The sequence below is a fragment of the Nerophis ophidion genome, linkage group LG20, assembly GCF_033978795.1.
Source record: "Nerophis ophidion isolate RoL-2023_Sa linkage group LG20, RoL_Noph_v1.0, whole genome shotgun sequence".
In the NCBI taxonomy this organism is placed as follows: Eukaryota; Metazoa; Chordata; class Actinopteri; order Syngnathiformes; family Syngnathidae; genus Nerophis; species Nerophis ophidion.
In genome coordinates, this window is record NC_084630.1 from 20,634,667 (window position 1) to 20,660,765 (window position 26,099).

General features: G+C 42.3%; 1 protein-coding gene across 1 annotated transcript; it reads left to right on the forward strand.

Annotated features, from left to right (window-relative positions):
* Window positions 1–7,774: 7,774 nt before the first annotated feature.
* cnga1a (cyclic nucleotide gated channel subunit alpha 1a) lies at window positions 7,775–25,711 on the forward strand. Its single transcript, XM_061880686.1, has 8 exons — window positions 7,775–8,101; window positions 11,387–11,504; window positions 11,585–11,647; window positions 11,783–11,821; window positions 11,902–12,006; window positions 13,509–13,615; window positions 17,006–17,616; window positions 22,134–25,711. Coding segments are annotated over exons 2-8 (1,740 nt in total). The 5' UTR covers window positions 7,775–8,101; window positions 11,387–11,502; the 3' UTR covers window positions 22,947–25,711.
* Window positions 25,712–26,099: the final 388 nt, after the last annotated feature.

Here is a 26,099-nt window from a genome sequence, read left to right on the forward strand (position 1 = left end):
TGAAAAAAAAAATCATAACTCTGACACAATTGTGTTTCATAATTAAAACAGATGACAGCCAATTGGACTTTGCTGGTTTATTGTCAATGAAACAATAACAGATAAAGCTGCAAGCAGCGATGGACAGGACCGAGTATTTATAGCCATCTTTTGTATTGAAGGGGGAATGCCCTGTTGATTTTAGCTGGGGGTTGTTAGTGTATGAAATATAGGTCTGAGTGAGACCTACATTGAAGTTTTTGTTTCATGTGTCTCTGACATTCCTACTGGGAGTTAGAGAGAGTTTTGTCTAAGCAGGGTGCGGCCATCTTGAGACGGCAGCAGCGCACCAGCAGCAGAGGAGCGGTTCTTTGAAGGCTCATAAAATCCAAACCGGAGCAGTGATCAAAACTCTTTCATCAACTTTTAATTAGAAGGGTTCAATAATGTTTGAAAAAAGGTGAATGTTTTTACACAACTTTTGTTTTGGAGGGGGAATTGCAAACTTCCTGTTTATTTTAGCTGGGGGTTGTCAGTGTATGAAATATAGGTCTAAATGAGCCCTACATTTAGGTGTTTGTTTTATGTGTCTACGACATTCCTACTGGGAGTTAGAGGCAGTTTTGTCCGTGTTTTCCTCCTAGGGGGCGCTAGAGCTGAATTTTGGGTTTCGGGGTTTGTTATTTCTGATTTGATCGCAAATTTTGCCAGTCCTAATGTGTGTGTCCAATTTGGTGAGTTTTGAAGCATGTTAAGGGGGTCAAATTACAGCTCAAAGAGGTGGCGGTATAATATAAAAGAATAAAGAATAACAATAGAACGCTAGAAATTCAATAGGGTCCTCTGTCCCTTTGGGACATCGTTCCCTAAATACGTACAGTTTATTAATGAGAATATACTTTTTTTAAGGTATTTTGGGGCTCATTGAGGTTAGCTAATTGTATTTGTTTTAGAAAGTCTTGATGAGCCAAATTTTCTTTTTTCAATTGGCAGATCATTTTGCTTAGTTGATATGATATACGACTGACTTTTTTAACACTGACTTTTTTCAGCGCACCATCGGATAGGGGCGGTGCATGTGTTGACGGCGAGACACAGCTGGCAGGTGATTAGATTTCACAGGTGGTATGTGTTAGTCTAATCACCTGTTGTCTTTAAGAGTGAGCGGCCGAGTGCTGGAGGAGTTTTGGGGAGACCGCAAAGTCCGGAAAGAAAGTTTCTTGTCTGAAGAGCTTGTGGAAAAACCACCATTAAAACCTTTGTCGACTCTGCACACCTGGCATATGGCGTATGTATCAGTGGGACCGCAAGTGTGTGACTCCTACAGTCTGTTATGCTTATTCTGATATACTTTAGACCACCGGTGTCAAACTCAAGGTCCAGGGGCCAAATCTGGCCCGCCTCATTATTTTAATAATATATGTTAATAAAATGCATTATCTTTTCCTACAAAATATATTTGTTCTTTCCCTTTTGACATTAAAAATCATGTACTACATGTAATTGCATGTATTTAAAAATTCAATATTATCAAAATGTAAATAAAATATCATGTATTCCAAAATCTTAAAATAAAAATAAATACTATACGTAAATATCTGCTTGATTTATGCTTTCAAAATAAATCGTAGACTATAAAATTCACGATACATTTAGTTATTTTTTACTGTAAAATCAACACTACAACATAAAAAAACAAACAAACAAAAACATTAAAATTACAATAATTTATGTTAAAAAAATCAAACAAAAAAAAGCTCTGTTGCTTGAATTTTATCGCTATAAACAGTTGTGTTGTTTGTATTGCAAACCATCCATCCATCCATCCATTTTCTACCGCTTATTCCCTTTTGGGGTCGCGGGGGGCGCTGGCGCCAATCTCAGCTACAATCGAGGGGAAGGCGGGGTACACCCTGGACAAGTCGCCACCTCATCGCAGGGCCAACACAGATAGACAGACAACATTCACACTCACATTCACACACTAGGGCCAATTTAGTGTTGCCAATCAACCTATCCCCAGGTGCATGTCTTTGGAAGTGGGAGGAAGCCGGAGTACCCGGAGAGAACCCACGCGTTCATGGGGAGAACATGCAAACTCCACACAGAAAGATCCCGAGCCTGGATTTGAACCCAGGACTGCAGGAACTTCGTATTGTGAGGCAGACGCACTTACCCCTCTGCCACCGTGAAGCCCTATTGCAAACAATTTAGATGTTTTTTTATATGCTGTAAAAAAACACTGCTTTTACTATAAAATTCTGGTGACTGAGCTGCGGGTATTTAAATTATATTGTAAATATTTTTTTTTGCTCATGTAAAAACATCCATCCATCCATCCATTTTCTACCGCTTATTCGCGCCTATCTCAGCTACAATCGGGCGGAAAGCGGGGTACACCCTAGACAAGTCGCCACCTCATCGCAGGGCCAACACAGATAGACAGACAACATTCACACTCACATTCACACACTAGGGCCAATTTAGTGTTGCCAATCAACCTATCCCCAGGTGCATGTCTTTGGAAATAGGAGGAAGCCGGAGTACCCGGAGGGAACCCACGCGTTCACGGGGAGAACATGCAAACTCCACACAGAAAGATCCCGAGCCTGGATTTGAACCCAGGACTGCAGGAACTTCGTATTGTGAGGCAGACGCACGTAAAAACATATATTTTTAATTGGATTTATATATATATATATATATATGCACGCATGTATATATTTCTCCTTGATAAAATTGTAGACTGTAAAATTAATACATTTTATGGTTAAATTCCGCTGACTGAGTTTTTTACCATAAAATGGTACTGTTTTTTTCCCCCATGTACAGTAAGACAATACAACAACAAAAAAACAACAACAAAAAACATTAAAACTACAGGAATTTACAGGGGGAAAAAGGCAGCTCTGTTGCTTGAATTTTATCCCTAAAACAGTGGTTTTGTTTTCATCCAAACCATTTATTCAATTTGAAAAATGGTAATATGTTGTAGAAACCACCGTAAATTTCACAGTAAAATTCTGCCGAAAACGTTCCCGTTTTTTTTTCCCCGTAAAAAATACAATGGTACTGTTTTTCCATTTACCGTAATATCAGAATCAGGATTAGACTGTGGAGGGACGGAGCCAACGAGCCGACAGCAGGCTAGGATAAACAGTGGTCCTGCCCAAGATGGCGGCCAGTAGGCGGAGCATGCAGCAGAGTGGCGAGGCGGGGCACGCCTGGAGCCACACTGCAGCCATGTGAGTCAGGTGCGTAGATTACACACCTGCTCTCAATCCCTGCATCTTCTCCTGCAGCATAAATGGGGAGAAGGAGGAACAATCGGGGCAGAAGTAGGAGAGGAAGCCACGGCAAACAACAGACCACGAAGACGACGAGACAGACCCAGATCGAGACGAGCCCCCGCGAAAGACGCAGCCACCGGCCACCGAAAGGTGCGACGCGACGAGCAGGAAAAAACGCCACGCTAAAAATTGGCGCGACCGACTGGCAAGAAAACTCATTGATGAAATAATAAATACGAGTCAAACCTGATACCATGCGTCGTGCATCGATCGTCACTGCGACCCACATGATGACGGCTGGAGACCTGTCACACATACATATTTTATTAATCCCTGTGGGGAAATTAACATTTTCAGCACAATCCCATTCTACATCAGACAAACATTACAGGGTTGTAAAAAACACTGGATATTTTACAATACACCTTGGGTGACCAATCAGCCAGTTTTTACTGTAAAATATACATATTTTTTTTACAGTGTCCATAAAATATATATTCAATAATCAGATGCATATGATCTATTATTCACTCCTAAACACGGCTCTGACAGCAGCCAAAACCGCAAATTGGCCCTCAAGGAAAACAAGTTTCAAACATGACGTTGAAACAACATGCTTTTTGACGACGTCCATTCAATGTTGGGTTCTGACGTTGATTTGGTCATTTTTCCCAACCGATATGTGGAGGGAGGTATAGCCAGCCAGCGCCGCCTGCAGGAACAAAAGTCACCGCCGCTGTCCATGGTGCTGAGGGTCATGTGCTGACGGCGAGACACAGCCGGTGATTAGCCACTTACACATTTGTCCTGAAGGGCTTTTCATTTCATTCCCGGCCCTCAAAGCTATTAAGAACAGCGTAGTTTGGGGTTTGACTCGGCCTTATGAGAGAGGCTTCTCACCCGAGTCCCTCATACTTAGAACTAGGCAAATTGGCTCGCCATCCAGCCGAGTAGAGCCGCGTCGGTGGAGCAGCTCAGTAAGACCGACCGCGCCGAGAAGACTGGACCCCGTGGATCTGATTCGCAAGTTCTCGGAAGAACTTGTGGGTTACCACCGGAATCTAAAGTATTGACATTTTGATTTGAAAATTGATATTAGAGCATTAAGCTCTGGTATCGGCGGTATCGATATTTCAGTATCGATTTGCACGTCCCTACGGGTTACACTGAACTAAAATGGTAAGGCGAGGGCCACAAAATCAATCAATCAATCAATGTGTCTCAAAGTGTCTCAAAGGGCTGCACAAGCCACAACGACATCCTCGGCTCAGATCCAACATCAGGACAATGAAAAACACCAGTCGTGTAATGGACGTCGTAATATTGTGAGACTCCAGTCCATAGTGGATCTAACATAAAAGTGAGAGTCCAGTCCATAGTGGATATAACATAATAGTGATAATCCAGTCTATAGTGGATCTAACATAATAGTGAGAGTCCAGTCCATAGTGGATCTAACATAATAGTGAGAGTCCAGTCCATAGTGGATCTATCATAATATTGTGAAAATCCAGTCCATAGTGGATCTAACATAATATTGTGAAAGTCCAGTCCATAGTGGATCTAAAATAATAGTGAGAGTCCAGTCCATAGTGGATTTAACATAGTAGTGAAAGTCCAGTCCATAGTGGATCTAACATAATAGTGAACTTTCAGTCCATAGTGGATCTGACATAATACTGAGAGTCCAGTCCATAGTGATTCTAACACAACAGTGGGAGAGTCCAGTCCATAGTGGATCTAACATAATAGCAAAAGTCCAGTCAATAGTGGATCCAACATAATAGTGTGAGAGTCCAGTCCATAGTGGATCTAACATAATATCGTTAAAGTCCAGTCCATAGTGGATCTAACATAATAGTGTGAGAGTCCAGTCCATAGTGGATCTAACATAATATCGTGAAAGTCCAGTCCATAGTGGATCTAACATAATAGTGTGAAAGTCCAGTCCATTGTGGATCTAAAATAATAGGGAGAGTCCAGTCCATATTGGATCTAACATTATATTGTGAAAGTCCAGTCCATAGTGGATCTAAGATAATATTGTGAGAGTCCAGTCCAAAGTGGATTCAACATAATAGTGAGAGTCCAGTCCATAGTGGCTCTAACATAATCGTGAGAGTCCAGTCCATAGTGGATCTAACATAATAGTGTGACAGTCCACTCCTTAGTGGATCTAACATAATAGTGTGAGAGTCCAGTCCACAGTGGATCTAACATAATAGTGTGAGAGTCCAGTCCTAGTGGATCCAACATAATATTGTGAAAGTCCAGTCCAAGTGGATCTAACATGATAGTGTGAAAGTCCAGTCCATAGTGGATCCAACATAATAGTGAGAGTCCAGTCCATAGTGGATCCAACATAATAGTGTGAAAACCTTTAAATTCATCGGGACCGACATAAGCGAGGACCTCACCTGGGATCACAACACCCAACAAACAATAAAGAAAGCCCAGCAGCGACTGTACTTCCTAAGAAGGCTGAGAAATGTGGCATGCCACCCAAAATTCTCAGCAACTTCTAAGAAGTACGGTTGAGAGTGTCCTTACCAGCTCAACCACGGTCTGGTATGGAAACTGCACTGCTAAGGCACTCCAGCGAGTGATTAAAACTGCTCAGTACATATCAGGAGCAGCCTTCCCCTCACTACAGGACATGTACCCTACCAGGACCACCAGGAGAGCACACAACATCCTCAAGGACAGTACACAGTCTCTTCAGCCTCCTACCATCAGGCAGACCAGACAGGAGCCTGAAATCCAGGACTACGAGACTGACTAACACTTTCTACCCACAGGCCATCAGGCTTGTGAATGCTAACTTGTGAATGATAGCTTCCCCCCATTTTTACTGTGTCTTTTTCAACAAAAGACAGCTACCTTGACCACCCCCGAACTGTGAACATCCCTGTAGACACCTTTCACCTTTGATCACTAAAGACACTTTAACTGCTGCTGTGACCCAAGGTCACCCCCATATTTATACTGTTGACTGTCAATCATAATGTGCAATAATGTTACTTCCTGTGCCTTGTTATACACTTTAATTTTTATTTTTTTTATTTAGCTAAGTACCGTGTGACTTGATGAAGGGTGGACTAGCGAAGTAAGATTTTCATCGTATGGCAAACTGTTTAACTGTGCTTACGACAATAAACAATCTTGAATCTTGAGAGTCTAGTCCACAGTGGATTGAACATAATAGTATGAAAGTCCAGTCAATAGTGGATCTAACATAATAGTGAGAGTCCAGTCCATAGTGGATTTAACATAATAGTGAGAGTCCAGTCCATAGTGGATCTAACATAATAGTGAGAGTCCAGTCCATAGTGGATTTAACATAATAGTGAGAGTCCAGTCCATAGTGGATCTAACATAATAGTGAGAGTTCAGTCCATAGTGGATCTAACATAATAGTGTGAGAGTCCAGTCCATAGTGGATCTAGCATAATAGTGAGAGTCCAGTCCATAGTGGATCTAACATAATAGTGAGAGTCCAGTCCATAGTGGATCTAACATAATAGTGAGAGTCCAGTCCATAGTGGATCTAATATAATAGTGAGAGTCCAGTCCATAGTGGATCCAACATAATAGTGAGAGTCCAGTCCATAGTGGATCTAACATAATAGTGAGAGTCTAGTCCATAGTGGGGCCAGGAGGAGACCATCCCGAGCAGAGACAGGTCAGCAGCGCAGAGATGTCCCCAACCGATGCAGAGGATTGCGGTCCACCCCGGGTCCCGACTCTGGACAGCCAGCACTTCATCCATGGCCACAAAACCTGTGCACCCCCCCGCACCCCTCCCTCCACGAGGGAGAGGGGGGTGGAGCAACTGGTCTAAAAGGGGGGTATATTTAAAGGCCAGAGTATACAAATGAGTTTTAAGGTGAGACTTAAATGCTTCTACTGAGGTAGCATCTCTAACTGTTACCGGGAGGGCATTCCAGAGTACTGGAGCCCCAATAGAAAACTCTCTATAGCCTGCTGATTTTTATCTTTTAACATGAGTTTGAGACCCTTGATTTACAGTTTCCAATGAACCCAACATGCACAGTTTTGGAATGACAGAACAAGCCAGAGCACCAACGGGGTGGACATGCAAACTCCATACAGAGAAGCCAAAATGGAGATTTGAACCCTCAGTCTTTTGACCGTTAGACTACCACGCTGGTCAGGATTGCTCCTGAAAGCTTGGACTTCACGCAAAATCTGAGGAGCTTGGAAAAAGCTGACCGACTCAACTGCCATCAAAACTCCCAAGGCTCCGAAGTGGGACAAAGTCCCATCGTCCATTGCCTTAACTATGAAGAATTTACATGTTGTGTCTTATTAATAAACGTGAGCAATTGGAGTCGTTAAAATGCACCATGCGAGTCCTCAAGTATTTAATGGAGGACATTAAGTGAAGCTCCGCCTCCTCTGGCCAGCAACATATAATAGGATCAGAGCTGCATATGGCAGAGAATGCCGACTCAGCGTGTTGGCAGATTTAATCCTCTCCCGTTCCATAAAGGAGATGATGAATATGTTTAGCATGAAAAGCAACATGGCCACAGGATGTGTTCTTCCAATGTGGAGTCCCTTAACAAAAAGGCAACTTGTCCCAAGGATGAAGACCATGGACCCTAAAGAGGACTGTCTCACGCACCCCTTATCCTCTCAGCCGCCACTAATCCATCTAATCCCTATCAGAACATGACACCATTCACCTGTCATCTTCTCAGAATTCTTGCCATGCATGTCTGCCAGCTTCTGAGGACCTGTCATCTTTCTGAAGTTCTGTGATTCTTGCAGCCAAAAGATGGAGAGGGCCTTGATAGCTGGAAGGGAAGGTAAGTTCCTTTCAAAAGCAACTAGACTATTTTGACTAATTTGAGCAGGGGTCTCAAACTCAATTTACCTGGGGGCCACTGGATGCAGAGTCCAGCTGGGGAGTCGCAAAACAATCCATCCATCCATCCATCATCTTCCGCTTATCCGAGGTCGGGTCGCGGGGGCAACAGCCTAAGCAGGAAAACCCAGACTTCCTTCTCCCCAGCCACTTCGTCTAGCTCTTCCCGGGGGATCCCGAGGCGTTCCCAGGCCAGCCGGGAGACATAGTCTTCCCAACGTGTCCTGGGTCTTCCCCGTGGCCTCCTACCGGTTGGACGTGCCCTAAACACCTCCCTAGGGAGGCGTTCGGGTGGCATCCTGACCAGATGCCCGAACCACCTCATCTGGCTCCTCTCGATGTGGAGGAGCAGCGGCTTTACTTTGAGTCCCTCCCGGATGGCAGAGCTTCTCACCCTATCTCTAAGGGAGAGCCCCGCCACACGGCGGAGGAAACTCATTTCGGCCGCTTGTACCTGTGATCTTATCCTTTCGGTCATGACCCAAAGCTCATGACCATAGGTGAGGATGGGAACGTAGACCGACCGGTAAATTGAGAGCTTTGCCTTCCGGCTCAGCTCCTTCTTCACCACAACGGATCGGTACAACGTCCGCATTACTGAAGACGCCGCACCGATCCGCCTGTCGGATCGGTGCGGATCTGTCCATAATTCTTTTATGGACAGAATTTCTAGGCGCAGTCAAGGCGTTAAGGGGTTCCGGTTTCGTAACCGCAGGATTAGGTCTCTGCTTTTTGCAGATGATGTGGTCCTGATGGCTTCATCTGACCGGGATCTTCAGCTCTCGCTGGATCGGTTCGCAGCCGAGTGTGAAGCGACCGGAATGAGAATCAGCACCTCCAAGTCCGAGTCCATGGTTCTCGCCCGGAAAAGGGTGGAGTGCCATCTCCGGATTGGGGAGGAGACCCTGCCCCAAGTGGAGGAGTTCAAGTACCTCGGAGTCTTGTTCACGAGTGAGGGAAGAGTGGATCGTGAGATCGGCAAAACAATCCTTAAAAATATATTTTTAAAACTCTTTATTTTTATTTTCAGCACAAATACAATGAAAATATAAATGAACAAAATGAGAATAAACTAAATAAATCAGTCCCCATGGCAACGTTTCTGTCGCTTTCACTCCTTTGCCGCTTTTCCACTAACGCCGGGGTAGGCAACCCAGAATGTTGGAGTCAAATAACAAAAATCGTCTCTGTCTGGGGTTAGCAGGAGGGGGAGGGGGTAGGGGGGGTTACAGTTACGGTAGCACAATTAGCCCCAAAAAGGCTAACAAATGTGGTAAATGTGAAGAAAATGAGGTAAATATGAAAAAATGAGGTAAATGTGAGAAAAATTAGCTAAATATGAAAAAAAATGGTAAATGTGAAAGAAAAGGAGCTAAATATGAAAAAAGGAGGTAAATGTTAGAAAAATTAACTAAATCTGAAAATAAAAAAGTAAATGTGAGCAAAATGAGCTCAATATGAAAAAATTGGGTAAATGTGAAAAAAAGGAGCTAAATATGAAAAAACGAGGTAAATGTGAGAAAAATTAACTAAATCTGAAAATAATTAAGTAAATGTGAGCGAAATGAGTTCAATATGAAAAAATGAGGTAAATGTGAGAAAAAATAGCTAAATATAAAAAAAATGAAGTAAATTTGAGAGAAAATATTTAAATATGAAAAATGAGGTAGATGTAAGAAAGATTAGGTAAATTTATGAAAAATTTGCTAAATATGAAAAAATAGGTAAATATGATTTCTCACATTGAGCTAAGTATGAAAAAAAAAAATAAGTAAATGTGAGAAAAATTAGCTAAATATAAAAAAATTTGGTAAATGTGAGAAAAATTTTCTTAATGTGAAACAATGAGGTAAATGTGAGAAAAATGGACTAAATATTAAAAAAATGAGGTAAATGTGAAGAAAAATTAGGTAAATATGAGAAAAAATTGCAAAATATTAAAAAAATTAGGTCAGTGTGAGAAAAATTAGCTAATTGTGAAAAAATAGGTTAAAGTGAGAAAAATGAGCTAGATATGAAACTAATGAGGTAAATGTGAGAAAAAATAGCTAAACATAAAAAATAGGTAAATGTAAAGAAAATGAGTTAAATGTGAAAACAATTATGCAAATGTGAGAAAAATGGGCTGCATCTAAAAAATTGGTAAAAGTGTGGAAAATTTGCTAAATATTAAAAAAAATAGGTAAATGTGAGCAAAATGAGCTAAATATGAAAAAAATTAGGTATGTGTGAAGAAAATGAGCTAAATGTGAAAAAAGGTAAATGTGAGAAAAATGAGCTAAATATAAAAAAAATGAGCTAAATATAAGAAAAGTGAGCTTAATATGAAACAATGAGGTGAATGTGAAGAAAAATGAGCTATATAAGAAAAAATAGGTAAATGTGAGAAAAATTTGCTAAATATAAAAAAATTAGGTAAATGTTAGCAAAATGAGCTAAATATGAAAAATGAGGTTTGTTTGGAGAAAATGAGCTAAATGTGAAAAAATGAGGTATGTGTGAAGAAAATGAGCTAAATGTGAGAAAAATTTGCTAAACATGAAAAAAATGAGCTAAATATAAGAAAAGTGAGCTTAATATGAAACAATGAGGTAAATGTGAAGAAAAATTAGCTAAATATGAAAAGAATACGTAAAAGTGAGAAAAATTAGCTAAATATAAAAAAATTAGGTAAATGTTAGCAAAATGAGCTAAATATGAAAAAATGATGTTTGTGTGGAGAAAATGAGCTAAATGCGAAAAATGAGAAAAATAAGCTGAATATGAAAAAAATTTGCTAAATATGAGAAAAATTAGCTTAATATGAAACAATGAGGTAAATTTGAAGAAAAATGAGCTAAATAAGAAAAAATAGGTACATGTGAGAAAAATTAGCTAAATATGAAAAAAATAGGTAAATGTGAGAAAAATTAGCTAAATGTGAACAAATTAGGTAAATGTGAGAAAAATGAGCTAAATATGAAAAAAAATAGGTAAAAGTGAGAAAAATTAGCTAAATATAAAAAAAAAATACATAAAAGTGAGAAAAATGAGCAACATATTAAAAAATTAGGTAAATGTGAAAAAAATAGCTAAATGTCATCATTAAATATATAAGCTAGTTATCTGCTGGATTGAAATAAAAAAAAGTATACAACATTTAACTGCTGCTTAACAGTCAAAAAAGCATCATAGCACCTCCTTTCTTGTTTGCTCACGACCTTCAAGTGAGGTTCCATCTCTACAGGTCCCTGGAGTGTGTGAGTGACCGGAAGAAAAGCTCTGACACCCTTAAGAAAAAGTTGTTTTGTACTGCATCCTCCACATCCTGCCACTGCGGGTGCAAAACGCGGCGCAGTCGACATGTGAGCAGACTTTTCAGTCGATTTCGCACGATACAAAAGTGGAGTTTTTTTATTTTCTAATAGTCCACTTTGCCGCGCAGGACGGCCTCTCAGACCCTCCCTCTTCGCCCGCTGAACGTGAACAACAGTAATAACAATGAAGAGTAAGTCGCTGATGCTTGTTCACTTTCATGTTCCTTTTAGGGCGTGAGAAAAGAAACAAACTTTTATTATTATTAATATTATTATTATTGTTAGTATTATTATTAATAATATTATTGTTATTGTTCCTTTCACAGGAAGAAAGATAAAGAAGCAAATGAAAATGAGGTGGAAAAGTAAGTAACTCCCGAATAGACCGTGGATGACAAAAAAATAAATACAAATTTGAATTATTGTCCCCTTTTTTTCCGTACAGGCCCAAAGAAATATTCGTCATCAACCCAGCTGGGAATCTCTACTACAACTGGCTGTTCGTCATCACACTGCCCGTCATGTACAACTGGACCATGATCATTGCCAGGTGACTTACGCTGTATGCTTACTGGCAGGTTCAAACACTGATGACAACTATTAAACAAGATGAGAAGAAAGGAATTAAACAGAGACAGAATTAAATTTGGCTCAATGAGGAGATATGTGTGGACCTGTACCCTTGGACAGTGTCCCACCACGCTCTGACGAAAGATTGTACGCCTCCTCTTTTATGTGGACTTCCCCTGGATACATGGCAACAGCTGTTTTTTCTAAAGGAAGGGGGGTCGTAAACAGCCACTGCCTTTGGTCACAAAACAGTTCAAAGAAAAGGTGCCAGGAGGGGAGTCAGGTCCTGCTTCCTCTCTGCTTGGTAGATCTCAGGTCAAGACAAAATCTTCCTCTGGATTACAATGTGTAATTGTAAATGCGTGTCTGTGTTTATTAACAAGACATCATGACGGAGCCGAAATTGAGTTTCTTAACATGGAGATATGGAGATATGTTATTGAAGACACTGAAAAATCAATTGCCGTATTTCCTTGAATTGCCGCTAGGGATATAGTAAGCGCCTGCCTAGAAATACCGCCGGGTCAAACTCATTTTGCAAAATATAATTTTTATTATCGCATGTCTAGAATTTCCACCGGGTCAAACTCGTCACATCACAAGTGACATTTCACCTGTCATCATTTTCAAAATGGAGGAGGCTGATTTCAATAATTTGAAATCGCATAAAGGCAAGAAGATTAAGGGCTATTTGGTAGGATTTAAGGTCCAAGCTATTGAAAATGCTAAAAAAAACAGTAAGCAGCTATGTTTCATTAATATACCGTAGCTGCGTGTGTCAAATATGAGTCATTAAATGACTCCCGCCTCCTGTTGGTAGAGGGCGCTAGTGATCCTTCTTGAGACTACTCGGCTGCAGAAGTGACAACAAGCAACAAGAGTGAGCAGCGATCGTTTATTTTTTTCCTCTCGCTTGCACTTTTAACATGGAGGATTACATATCTAGAATAAAACATTTTTCTAAACTGGACTTTCAATCGAAGCAGGAGGTAATAAAGGAAGATCTCCATCGAGACAGAGACACTTTTAAAACTGAAGAAAGATCAGGAAGACTTCTATAAACAAGTTATCGATGCTTTTGATCAGAAGGAGCTGCGCATGGACTTTATTTATAAGTAAAGGTAAGACCAAAATAACATTTTTTTTATTAAATGTGATTTTCATGATGGTATCCTTACATCACACTCAAATTTATAAGCGCAGGCTTTGGTAAGCGCCAGCGTGAGAAGAGGTTTTAAATTAATTAGCTCCCCGGCGGCAATTCAAGGAAATATGGTATTTTTGGCCTTCTCCTGGCCTGTGCGTATTGTGACTTGTATGTAGACTAGTCCACATTTGGTGTGTTAGGGTAACAGGGCTGAGTGAATTTTAATTGGATGAAAAAAAAACAAAATTAGTTGGAATAAGGAGTAACACAAATGAGTAAACAAATAAAAGAACATTCTGCAGGATTAATGTCTGTTTCTGGTGGTGTTCAAACAGGGCTTGCTTTGAGGAGCTGCAGCATAACTTCATCCTTTACTGGGTTCTATTGGACTACACCTCCGACATCATCTACCTGGCTGACATGCTCGTCAAGACCAGAACAGGTGAAACACACGTGCAAAAACGGGCAACAATTTTGCAAAATGCATGAAAATAATCTCGCAACAAAGTCTCGAGGCTTAAAAATAGAAACCCTGTTTCCATAGGAGTTGGGAAATTGTGTTAGATGTAAATATAAACGGAATACAATGATTTGCAAATCCTTTTCAACCCATATTCAGTTGAATATGCTACAAAGACAACACATTTGATGTTCAAACTCATAAAAGTATTTTTTTTTTAATATAATAATTAACTTAAAATTTCATGGCTGCAACACGTGCCAAAGTAGTTGGCAAAGGGCATGTTCACCACTGTGTTACATCACATTTTCTTTTAACAACACTCAATCAACGTTTGGGAACTGAGGAAACTAATTGTTGAAGCTTTGAAAGTAGAATTCCTTCACATTCTTGTTTTATGTACAGCTTAAGTCGTTCAACAGTCCAGGGTCTCCGTTGTGGTATTTTAGCCTTCATAATGCGCCACATATTTTCAATGGGAGACAGGTCTGGACTACAGGCAAGTTAGTCTAGTACCCGCACTCTTTTACTATGAAGCCACGCTGTTGTAACACTTGTCTTGCTGAAATAAGCAGGGGCGTCCATGATAACATTGCTTGGATGACAACATATGTTGCTCCAAAAGCTGTATGTACCTTTCAGTATTAATGGTGCCTTCACAGATGTGTAAGTTACCCATGCCTTGGGCACTAATACACCCCCATACCATCACAGATGCTGGCTTTTCAAATTTGCGCCTTTAACATTCCGAATGGTTATTTTCTTTGTTCCCGAGGACACCACGTCCACAGTTTCCAAATATAATTTGAAATGTGGACTCGTGCGACCAGAGAAAACTTTTCCACTTTGCATCAGTCCATCTTAGCTGAGCGGCGTTTCTGGGTGTCGTTGATAAATGGCTTTGGCTTTGCATTGTAGAGTTTTAACTTGCACTTACAGACGTAGCGACAAACTGTAGTTACTGACAGTGGTTTTCTGAAGTATTCCTGAGCCCATGTGGTGATATCCTTTACACACTGATGTCGCTTTTTGATGCAGTACCGCCTGAGGGAACGAAGGTCCGTTGTATCATCGCTTACGTGCAGTGATTTCTCCAGATTCTCTGAACCTTTTGATGGTATCACGGACCTAGATGGGGAAATTCCAAAATTTCTTGCAATAGCTCGTTGAGAAATGTTGTTCTTAAACTGTTGGACAGTTTGCTCACGCATTTGTTCACAAAGTGGTGACCGTTTTCCAATCCTTGTTTGTGATCAAGGATTGGAATTTACGGAAGCTGTTTTTATACCCAATCATGGCACCTACTTGTTCCCAATTAGCCTGCACACCTGTGGGATGTTCCAAATAAGTGTTTGATGAGAATTCCTCAACTTTGTCAGTATTTATTGCCACCATTCCCAACTTCTTTGTCACGCGTTACTGGCATCAAATTCTAAAGTTAATGATTATTTGCACAAAAAAAACATGTTCATCAGTTTGAACATCAAATGTGTTGTCTTTGTAGCATATTCAACTGAATATGGGTTTTTGATTAGTTGATTGATTGATTGATTGATTGATTGATTGATTGATTGATTGATTGATTGAAACACATTCCGTACAATTGACCACAAAATGGTAACACCCCAATAAGTTTTTCAACGTTAATCAATTCATGGTACAAATACAGTCATCCATCCATTCATTTTCTACTGCTTATTCCCTTTGGGATGGCGGGAGGCGCTGGTGCCTATCTCAGCTACAATCGGGCGGAAGGCGGTGTACACCCTGGACAAGTCGCCACCTCATCCCAGGGCCAACACAGATAGACAGACAACATTCACACACTAGGGCCCATTTAGTGTTGCCAATCAACCTATCCCCAGGTGCATGTCTTTGGAGGTGGGAGGGGCCTATCCCCAGGTGCATGTCTTTGGAGGTGGGAGGGGCCTATCCCCAGGTGCATGTCTTTGGAGGTGGGAGGGGCCTATCCCCAGGTGCATGTCTTTGGAAGTTAGGAGGAAGCCAGAGTACCCGGAGGGAACCCACGCAGTCACGGGGAGAACATGCAAACTCCACACAGAAAGATCCCGAGCCTGGGATTGAACCCAGGACTGCAGGACCTTCGTATTGTGAGGCAGACGCACTAACCCCTCTGCCACCATGCTGCCCATAATACAGTCATTACACAAGTTAATCATCAGAGAAATGGACATTGAAACAGTGTAGGTCTCACTTAGTAGGATATGTACAGTGAGCAGTGAACATAGTGAGTTCAGATAGCATAAGAACAAGTATATACATTAGAAATTAACTTTGTTCCCACCAGGATCCTTGGGTCCACTGGTCCTTTATTTAGTTCCCTCTCATCAGGACCAGGTGCGCTGATTGCTGATCACTTCCGGCTGCGACAAGCGCGGGGGCGTGTCTTGCGGATCTCACAGCGGAGCATGTAGATGCTCCTGCGGAGGAGGGAGAAGCAGACTGCTCGTGAGCCATAACACGTTTGGCTACATGACTAGGACATGTTTTCATTAGTTTTTTTCTCTGATTCGGTCGTCCGGTTATTTTCTGACACACCTTGTCCAATCGTGAGGCTCAGACGCGAACGTCAACAGTCTTATCAAAACTCTCGTTTGTTTCTTGTGTGGACAAAGCAGAAACAGGAACATGTGACAACATATCAACTCTTTCATTGCTCAAACGGCCCAACCCTGCGATAAATACTAGCTATAATTTGGAGAAAACGCGTACTGCAAAATACTCATAAGTTGAGGTTCCCTCTCCCCAGCCACTTCGTCTAGCTCTTCCCGGGGGATCCCGAGGCGTTCCCAGGCCAGCCGGGAGACATAGTCTTCCCAACGTGTCCTGGGTCTTTCCCGTGGCCTCCTATCGTGAGATCGACAGGCGGATCGGTGCGGCGTCTTCAGTAATGCGGACGTTGTACCGATCCGTTGTGGTGAAGAAGGAGCTGAGCCGGAAGGCAAAGATCTCAATTTACCGGTCGATCTACGTTCCCATCCTCACCTATGGTCATGAGCTTTGGGTCATCACCGAAAGGACAAGATTACGGGTACAAGCGGTCCCTTAGAGATAGGGTGAGAAGCTCTGCCATCCGGGGGGAACTCAAAGTAAAGCCGCTGCTCCTTCACATCGAGAGGAGCCAGATGAGGTGGTTCGGGCATCTGGTCAGGATGCCACCCGAACGCCTCCCTAGGGAGGTGTTTAGGGCACGTCCAACAAAAGAAGTTGAGGTACCAATGTACAGAAATGTTTTGTTCAATTTGTTCTTTCAAACCGGTAATGGAGGTGTAACGAGTGATGTGATTTTGTGTGTAAGTACCATCTGAAAAAATATATCGCCTGTATCGATAAATCACTGTAACTCTGCAGGTTACCTCGAGCAAGGCCTGATGGTCAAAGATGAAAAGCTGCTCCGCGACCGCTACCTGAACAGCTTCCAGTTTCGGCTGGACGTTATCTCCATGTTGCCCACCGACATCCTGTATCTACTCCTGGGTCTGGACTACCCGGAGATACGCATCAACAAGCTGCTAAGGATCGGCCGCATGATGGAGTTCTTCACAAAGACGGAAACCAAAACAAACTACCCCAACATATTCCGCATCGCCAACCTGATCATGTACATCCTCATCATCATCCACTGGAACGCCTGCTTCTACTTCTCCTTCTCCAAGTCTATTGGTTTTGGGGCAGATGAATGGGTGTATCCGGCGCTGGATGATCCAGAGGAGCCTGCATTCGGCCAACCCATGAGGAAGTATGCCTTCAGCCTCTATTGGTCCACACTGACCCTGACCACCATTGGAGAAACGCCACCACCGGCCCTCGATTCAGAATTCGTCTTCCATGTGGTGGACTTCTTGGTCGGGGTTCTCATCTTTGCCACCATTGTGGGAAATATCGCTACGATGATCTCCAACATGAATGCAGCTCAAGCTCAGTTCCAGTCTCGAATTGACAACATTAAGCAGTACATGCAGGTAACAGTATCTAAGCGTTTTGTTCGAGATTAAATCAGTTATTGTCGAAAAGCTGGTAGTTCAAGTGAGTCATGTAGAAATTGTGTTCATAATTTGAACATTTTGGTAATCGAGCAATACCTCTTGAGTTCCTTACTGGAACCCTCATTTTTAAAGGGGAACCATCCATCCATCTTCTTCCGCTTATCCAAGGTCGGGTCGCGGGGGCAACAGCCTAGGCAGGGAAACCCAGACTTCCCTCTCCCAAGCCACTTCGTCTAGCTCTTCCCGGGGGATCCCGAGGCGTTCCCAGGCCAGCCGGGAGACATAGTCTTCCCAACGTGTCCTGGGTCTTCCCCGTGGCCTCCTACCGGTTGGACGTGCCCTAAACACCTCCCTAGGGAGGCGTTCGGGTGACATCCTGACCAGATGCCCGAACCACCTCATCTGGCTCCTCTCGATGTGGAGGAGCAGCGGCTTAACTTTGAGTTCCTCCCGGATGGCAGAGCTTCTCACCCTATCTCTAAGGGAGACCCCCGCCACACGGCGGAGGAAACTAATTTCGGCCGCTTGTACCCGTGATCTTATCCTTTCGGTCATGACCCAAAGCTCATGACCATAGGTGAGGATGGGAACGTAGATCGACCGGTAAATTGAGAGCTTCGCCTTCCGGCTCAGCTCCTTCTTCACCACAACGGATCGGTACAATGTCCGCATTACTGAAGACGCCGCACCGATCCGCCTGTCGATCTCACGATCCACTCTTCCCCCACTCGTAAACAAGACTCCTAGGTACTTGGACTCCTTCACTTGGGGCAGGGTCTCCACCCCAACCCGGACATGGCATTCCACCCTTTTCCGGGCGAGAACCATGGACTCGGACTTGGAGGTGCTGATTCCCATTCCGGTCGCTTAACACTCGGCTGCGAACCGATACAGTGAGAGCTGAAGATCCCGGTCAAAGAGGAACATTATCACAATTCCAGAAAGGTTAAAACCAATACAAATCAGTTCCCAGTGGCTTATTTAATTTTTCGAAGTTTTTTTCAAAATTTTACCCATCATGGAATATCCCGGAAAAAGGCTTTAAAGTGCCTGATTTTCGCTATCTTTAAATCCATCGTCCATTTTCCTGTGACGTCATTTAGTGATTCCAACATGGCGGATAGCACAGCAAGATATAGTGATGTTAGCTCGGATTCAGACTCGGATTTCAGCGGTTTAAGCGATTCAACAGATTACGCATGTATTGAAACGGACGGTTGGAGTGTGGAGGCAGATAGCGAAAACGAAATTGAAGAAGAAACTGAAGCTATTGAGCGAATAGCTATTGACGCTATTCGGCGATCGACTTCGATTGAGTGTCGCAGGATGTCTATACATCTCTGTGCCATGTCTGCCTTAGCATCTCTGGTAAAATGTGCAGACCAAACGATCGGGACGTTTGCATCTTGTGAGACTGGAGCAATTAAAATCCGTTGATTGGTAAGTGTTTGTTTGGCACTAAATGTGGGTAGAGAGAAAGGCTGGATGCAAATATAGCTACAAATGTACATACAGCTAGCCTAAATAGCATGTTAGCATCGATTAGCTGGCAGTCATGCCGTGACCAAAGATGTCTGATTAGCACATAAGTCACTAATATCAACAAAACTCACCTTTGTGATTTCGTTGACTTTATCGTTGGAAATGGATTTGCAGGATATCCATACATCTCTGTGCCATGTCTGCCTTAGCATCGCCGGTAAAACGTGCAGACCAAATGATCGGGAATTTCGCATCTCGTGACATTGGAGCAACTAAAATCTGTCGATTGGTAAGTGTTTGTTTGGCATTAAATGTGTGTGGAGAGAAAGGCTGGATGCAAATATAGCTACTCATGTACATACAGCTAGCCTAAATAGCATGTTAGCATCGATTAGCTGGCAGTCATGCCGTGACCAAAGATGTCTGATTAACACATAAGTCAATAATATCAACAAAACTCACCTTTGTGATTTCGTTGACTTTATCGTCGGAAATGCATCTGCAGGATATCCATACATCTTTGTGCCATGTCTGCCTTAGCATCGCCCGTAAAATGTGCAGACCAAACGATCGGGTCTTTTGCATCTTGTGACACTGGAGCAACTAAAATCCGTCGATTGGTAAGTGTTTATTTGGCATTAAATGTGGGTGGAGAGAAAGGCTGGATGCAAATATAGCTACAAATGTACATACAGTTAGCCTAAATAGCATGTTAGCATCGATTAGCATGCCGTGCAAATCGAAACACACTCCATGTAAGTCAACTTGATTCCGTCCCTGATCGTGTTGTTACACCCTCCGACAACACACCGACGAGGCATGATGTCTCCAAGGTACGGAAAACAGTCGAAAAAACGGAAAATAACAGAGCTGATTTGACTCGATGTTTGTAATGTGTTTGAGAAAATGGCGGACTGACTACCTAGGTGACGTAACGCTGTGACGCCATCACTCCGAGAGTGAATAATAGAAAGGCGTTTAATTCGCCAAAATTCACCCATTTAGAGTTCGGAAATCGGTTAAAAAAACATATGGTCTTTTTTCTGCAACATCAAGGTATATTGACGCTTACATCGGTCTGGTGATAATGTTCCCCTTAAACAGATGAAACTGGTGTAGACGAGCACAGAGATGCCCCACAGGTGTTCAGTTAGGTTTAGGACTTGGCATCTGTAGACCCCGTTTGCATATGAGTTGGGAAATTGTGTTAGATGTAAACATAAACGGAATACAATGATTTGCAAATCATTTTCAACCCATATTCAGTTGAATATGCTACAAAGACAACATATTTGATGTTCAAACTGATAAACTATTTTTTTTTTGCGCAAATAATCATTAACTTTAAAATTTGAAGAAAGGATGGGGCGAGGTACACCCCTTTGTCCACAACTGCGTGAGCAAATAGTCAAACAGTTTAAGAACAACGTTTCTCAAAGTACAATTGCAAGAAATTTAGGGAATTCAACGTCTATGGTCCATAATATCCTCAAAAGGTTCAGAGAATCTGGAGAAATCACTCCACGTAAGCGGCATGGCCAGATACCAACATTGAAGGATCGTGACCTTCGATGTTTCAAAAACCGACGTCAATCTCTGAAGGATATCACCAAATGGGCTCAGGAGCACTTCAGAAAACCACTGTCACTAAATACAGTTCGTTGCTACATCTGTAGGTGCAAGTTAAAGCTCTACTATGCAAAGCGAAAGCCATTTATCAACAACATCCAGAAACGTAGCCGGCTTCTCTGGGCCCGAGATCATCTGAGATGGACTGATGTAAATTGGAAAAGTGTTCTGTAGTCTAACGAGTCCACATTTCAAATTGTTTTTGGAAACTGTGGGCATTTCTGTCCTCGGGAACAAAGAAGAAAATAACTATCCGGATTGTTATAGCCACAAAGTTCAAAAGCCAGCGTCTGTGATGGTATGGGGGTGTATGAGTGCCCAAGGCATGGGTAACTTACACATCTGTGAATGAACCATTAATGCTGAAAGGTACATACAGGTTTTCGAGCAACATATTCAAGCAACATTATCATAGACGCCTCTGCATATTTCAGCAAGACAATGCCCCACTATGTGTTACAACAGCGTGGCTTCATAGTAAAAGAGTGTGGGTATTAGACTGGCCTGCCTGTAGTCCAGACCTGTCTCCCATTGAAAATGTTGAAGCCTAAAATACGACAACAGAGACCCCGGACTGTTGAACAACTTAAGCTGTACATCAAACAAGAATGGGAAATAATTCCACCTGAAAAGCTTCAAAAATGTGTCTCCTCAGTTCCCAAATGTTTACTGAGAGTTGTTAAAAGAAAAGGTGATGTAACACAGTGGTGAACATGCTCTTTCCCAACTACTTTGGCATTTGTTGCAGCCATAAAATTCTAAGTTAATTATTATTTGCAAAAATGTTGCAAGTTCACGAGTTTGAACATCAAATATGTTGTCTTTGTAGTGCATTCAACTAAATATGGGTTAAAAATGATTTGCAAATCATTGTATTTCGTTTATATTTACATCTAACACAATTTCCCAACCCATATGGAAACGGGGTTTGTACATAAAACAGGAAGTACTTTGTCAAAATGTAGCACCTGCAGTGAGCAAACTCGTCCAACAGATGGCGCCATAGCACAGACAATAAAACACCTTTTTGGTATTTCTGTCGGTGTAATATGAAAACTTTTTAAACAAAACTTTATGGCCGTTAGCAAAGACAAATCAATGAATTAGCTGCACCATTTTAAAAACCGCAGGATACAAAGCGTTGAAAAAAAGTAGTGGCTTATAGTCCGGAAAATAAGATAGATTCAGTTTTTAACTGGCCGATTCAGCAGAAATCTTTGGTACCTATGCTTCAAACTAATTAGTAACACAAAGAGAAAGAAAAAGTAATCCAAACTCTTTTCTGGTCAACCATATAATCCATAGTTTTTTGTCTTGTCTTGGTTTTTGCAAAGTTCCAATCGGTCATGATCACTGATTTCACGAAACGTTCTCATTTGAAGGTTCGAAAGGTCAGCAAAGATCTGGAATTGCGCGTCATCACATGGTTCGACTACCTGTGGAACAATGGCAAGGCTCAGGACGAACGTGAGGTGCTGAGGTACCTCCCAGACAAGCTGAAAGCCGAGATCGCCATCCAAGTTCACATGGAGACGCTGAAGAAGGTCCGTATTTTCGCAGACTGCGAGGCGGGACTTCTGATCGAGCTGGTGCTGAAGCTCCGGCCTCAGGTTTTTAGCCCCGGAGACTACATCTGCAAAAAGGGTGATATAGGTCGCGAGATGTACATCATCAAGGATGGGAATCTGGCGGTTGTGGCGGATGACGGCGTCACCCAGTTCGTGGTCCTGGGAAGCGGAAGTTACTTTGGCGAGATCAGTATCCTTAATATCAAGGGCAGCAAAGCAGGAAACAGGCGGACGGCCAACATCCGCAGCATCGGATACTCAGACCTCTTCTGCCTGTCCAAGGACGACCTAATGGAGTCGCTGTTGGAATACCCAGACGCTAAGGGCATGTTGGAGGATAAGGGCCGACAGATCTTGATGAAAGACGGCCTGATCGACTTGGATCCGGCCAACATCAAGCCGGAGGCCAAGGAGCTGGAGGAGAAGGTCAGCCGATTATACGGCACAATGGATCTGATGCAGACCAAGCTGAATAAGATACTGGGGAAACACGAGAAAACAGACACAGCTCTGAGACATCGCATCGCCGAGCTGGAACGAATGACCGGCGAGGAGGTAGAGGACGAAGAAGAGGGGGCGGTAGAAAAGGAGGACGATGGAAAAGTGAAGAAAGAAGACAAGGAATAAAACGCAAAACACTTTTTCATCAGAGATAGAGGAACCGTGAACACACTGGAGATCAAAGCTAAAAAACAATGCGAGACAAAAGTGGTAACCATGGAAACTATGTGGTGTGTCTTGGAAGAAATACATCAGCAAATGGAATGAAATCTTCCATATATGACATTACCATTGAATGGTACATTCCCATATTACCACATGTTTATGCCAGTCCGCATTTTCACTCGAGTTGTGTGCACAGAAACATAACAAATGTCTGTGATATAATTCTTAATGACTGGCTTGTTTTGAACTTAAACGTAGGTTATTTGATTTAAGAGCGATGATAGTGAAGAGGAACACTCACTGCTGATTGAATGGTTTGGTCCAGGGCTGCACTTGAGGCTTTTCTTCAGGGGATGAAAACACTTGACCCTGTGAATGAATTGACATTTTCTTTTGTCTTTGATTGAGGTATACTGAAAAAAAACTATTAAAAAAACAACCATGGTTGTTGATATTGATGCTATTCAAATAAAATGTTAATGAAACGTTTGTGAATTAAGTTTTATAGAACTTGTCATTGGAAGTCAGTGAATAGTCGCAAAGATACAACCTCTGGGAAAAAAACAATGGAATCACCAATCTTGAAAGATGTTCGTTTAGAAAATAAGTAAACAGCCATGACCCAAATTAGTCATTTAAAATGGCAACTTTCTGGCTTTTGGAAACGCCAAAATAAATCAAGAAAATCAGTTGTGGTGGTCAGTAACTGTTAAGGCTGGGTTGCAGCTTACAGCGAGGTTCGTTCCCCCCGGGATGCAAACGGACGACTCCGGACAGGACTTGCAGGTAGGAACATGATTTAATCTTGAAAATTAAACACGTCCCAAAAAACACAAAACAAGCAGAAGGAAAACGTGGGAAGCCAAGGTTACCTCTTAGCACAGGAAGCATAAACTCGGAGACAAGAACTACAAACCTAACTATTGCATGAAGCAAACAAAGAAGCCAGGACGAGATTGGCGAGAGAGGTGAATAAATATCTCTGATTAGCGGTCGACTGCAGGTTAGCGTGCCGACCACTAACCAGAGGCAGATGAACCAAATGAATCCCCATAGAAACCAAAACAAACCCAGAGGTGCACAAAACAGGAACTAAAGGAGTCCAAAAATAACAGAACATAACAAAAACATGATCCGGGCCATGGATCATGACAGTAACAGTTTCACTTTAGAACAATTACAGTAAAAAAAAAAATCATGGTATTAGACTTAGACTTAGACAAACTTTATCTATCCACAAGGGAAATTGTTCCACACAGTAGCTCAGTTACAAAGGATGGAAAGGGAAAGGATGCAAAGGATAATGCAAAAAATGTACCATAGTAGAAATATAAAATATAACATATAGGTGGGATCATTCTGTACATTTTCATTTTCAAGGCTAACACCTGCATCGGATCAAATCTGTTCATTGGCTTGAAGTTTGGAGCGCTGTTGCACCAGGTGGATTGCCATGAATCACGGCTCTAACACAAAGAGGATTACCAAACTTCTTCAAAAAGCTAAATCATCACGCAATGTTGCAAAAAAAATGTTGATTGTTCACAGTCAGCTGTGTCTACAAACAACATGGGAAGGTTGTATAAGGCCAGCGTACTTGTAGACCAAGGCAAACATCAAAGTGTCAAGACAGAAAACTTCAGGCAATTTGACCTGAAAATAGAAAATTCACTGCAAAGAACAAATGAGGGACAAATGGGCGATAACTGGTGTCACCATCTGTTGCCGAACTGAAAGAAACCTCCTGTGGGATTTACAGAAAAAGCTCAACAAGAGCCATCATGAACACCTAAACAGAAAAGACAAGTTTAAAGAACGGAAATAGTGGATGAAAGTCATATTCAGCCAAGAATCACAAATTTGCATCGGGCAAAGTATTGATACTGGAACTTTTTGTTTGGTTTTGGCTCCAATGACGTTTATGAAGACGACTACCTGAAGGGAACATGCCTGTGGAGGGGGGCGTGGTGAGTAGATTGCCCAGCTGGGTCTGGTTATCTAATCACCTGCCGCCTTTATAGGCAGCTTTCGAGGCCATGGGGGGAAAAGATTCTGTCCGTCCCAGGACGACCCACCCTGCAAGGAGTCTTCCACAGTGCTCATGTCCACAATCATTGATGGTAAGAGGTCATTACATCTTCAATGAATGCGCAAGATTTCGTATTCTGTCAATCAAACAGATGTTTTGGGACGATGACAGAACATGAACTCTAACGAACTCACGTGAATGTCATTGAGATCAATCAATCAATCAATCAATGATTATTTATATAGCCCTAAATCATTAGTGTCTCAAAGGGATGCACAACCCCACCCCCCCCAGTCTAGGGGACCAAAAGCAATGGATGTCGAGCGGGTCCAACATGATACTGTGAAAGTTCAATCCATAGTGGATCCAACACAGCCGCGAGAGCCCAGTCCATAGCGGATCCAACACAGCCGATACACAGGCGAGCGGTCCATCCTGGGTAACGACTCTGGACGAGCGGTCCATCCTGGGTCCCGACTCTGGACAGCCAGTACTTCATCCATGGCCATCGGACCGGACCCCCTCCGCAAGGGAGAGTGGGACATAGGAAAAAAAGAAAAGAAACGGCAGCTCAACTGGTCTAAAAAAGGAGTCTATTTAAAGGCTAGAGCAGTGGTCCCCAACCACCGGGCCGTGGCCCGGTACCAGGCCGTGGCTCGATTGGTACCGGGCCGCAGAATTTTTTTTTATTCATTTTTATTAAAAAAAAATATATATATATTATTTTTTTATTAAATCAACATAAACACAATATACACTTACAATTAGTGCACCAACCACAAAAAACTCCCTTTTTCATGACAAAGAAAAAAAATGAGAAAAAAAAAAAAAGCGAGTGCCATAGCTCAGCTCTACGAGAGGGTGGTCCAGCCATGTTGGGCGCCAATTGTGGAGGACCTCTTCTCTCCGGGTTCCTCTGACCACAAAGGAGAGTCATGATTGCGAGCAGTTTTGTGACTTTGCAGATCGCTGCAGGTCCGCTGGCCACGCCTTCTCACAGGAACTATTAATTATAAATCTTTCATAATTAGATCATAAAAACGTTTTTTTACAACCTTTTCGAAACGTAGACATGAAATAACACA

Bases quoted from the DNA above. Each gene is read 5' to 3' on its own strand.
- cnga1a (XM_061880686.1), top strand. The intron at 13,616-17,005 runs GTGAAACACACG...GTAACTCTGCAG, and splicing joins GCTCGTCAAGACCAGAACAG to GTTACCTCGAGCAAGGCCTG. The intron at 17,617-22,133 runs GTAACAGTATCT...TCTCATTTGAAG, and splicing joins ACATTAAGCAGTACATGCAG to GTTCGAAAGGTCAGCAAAGA.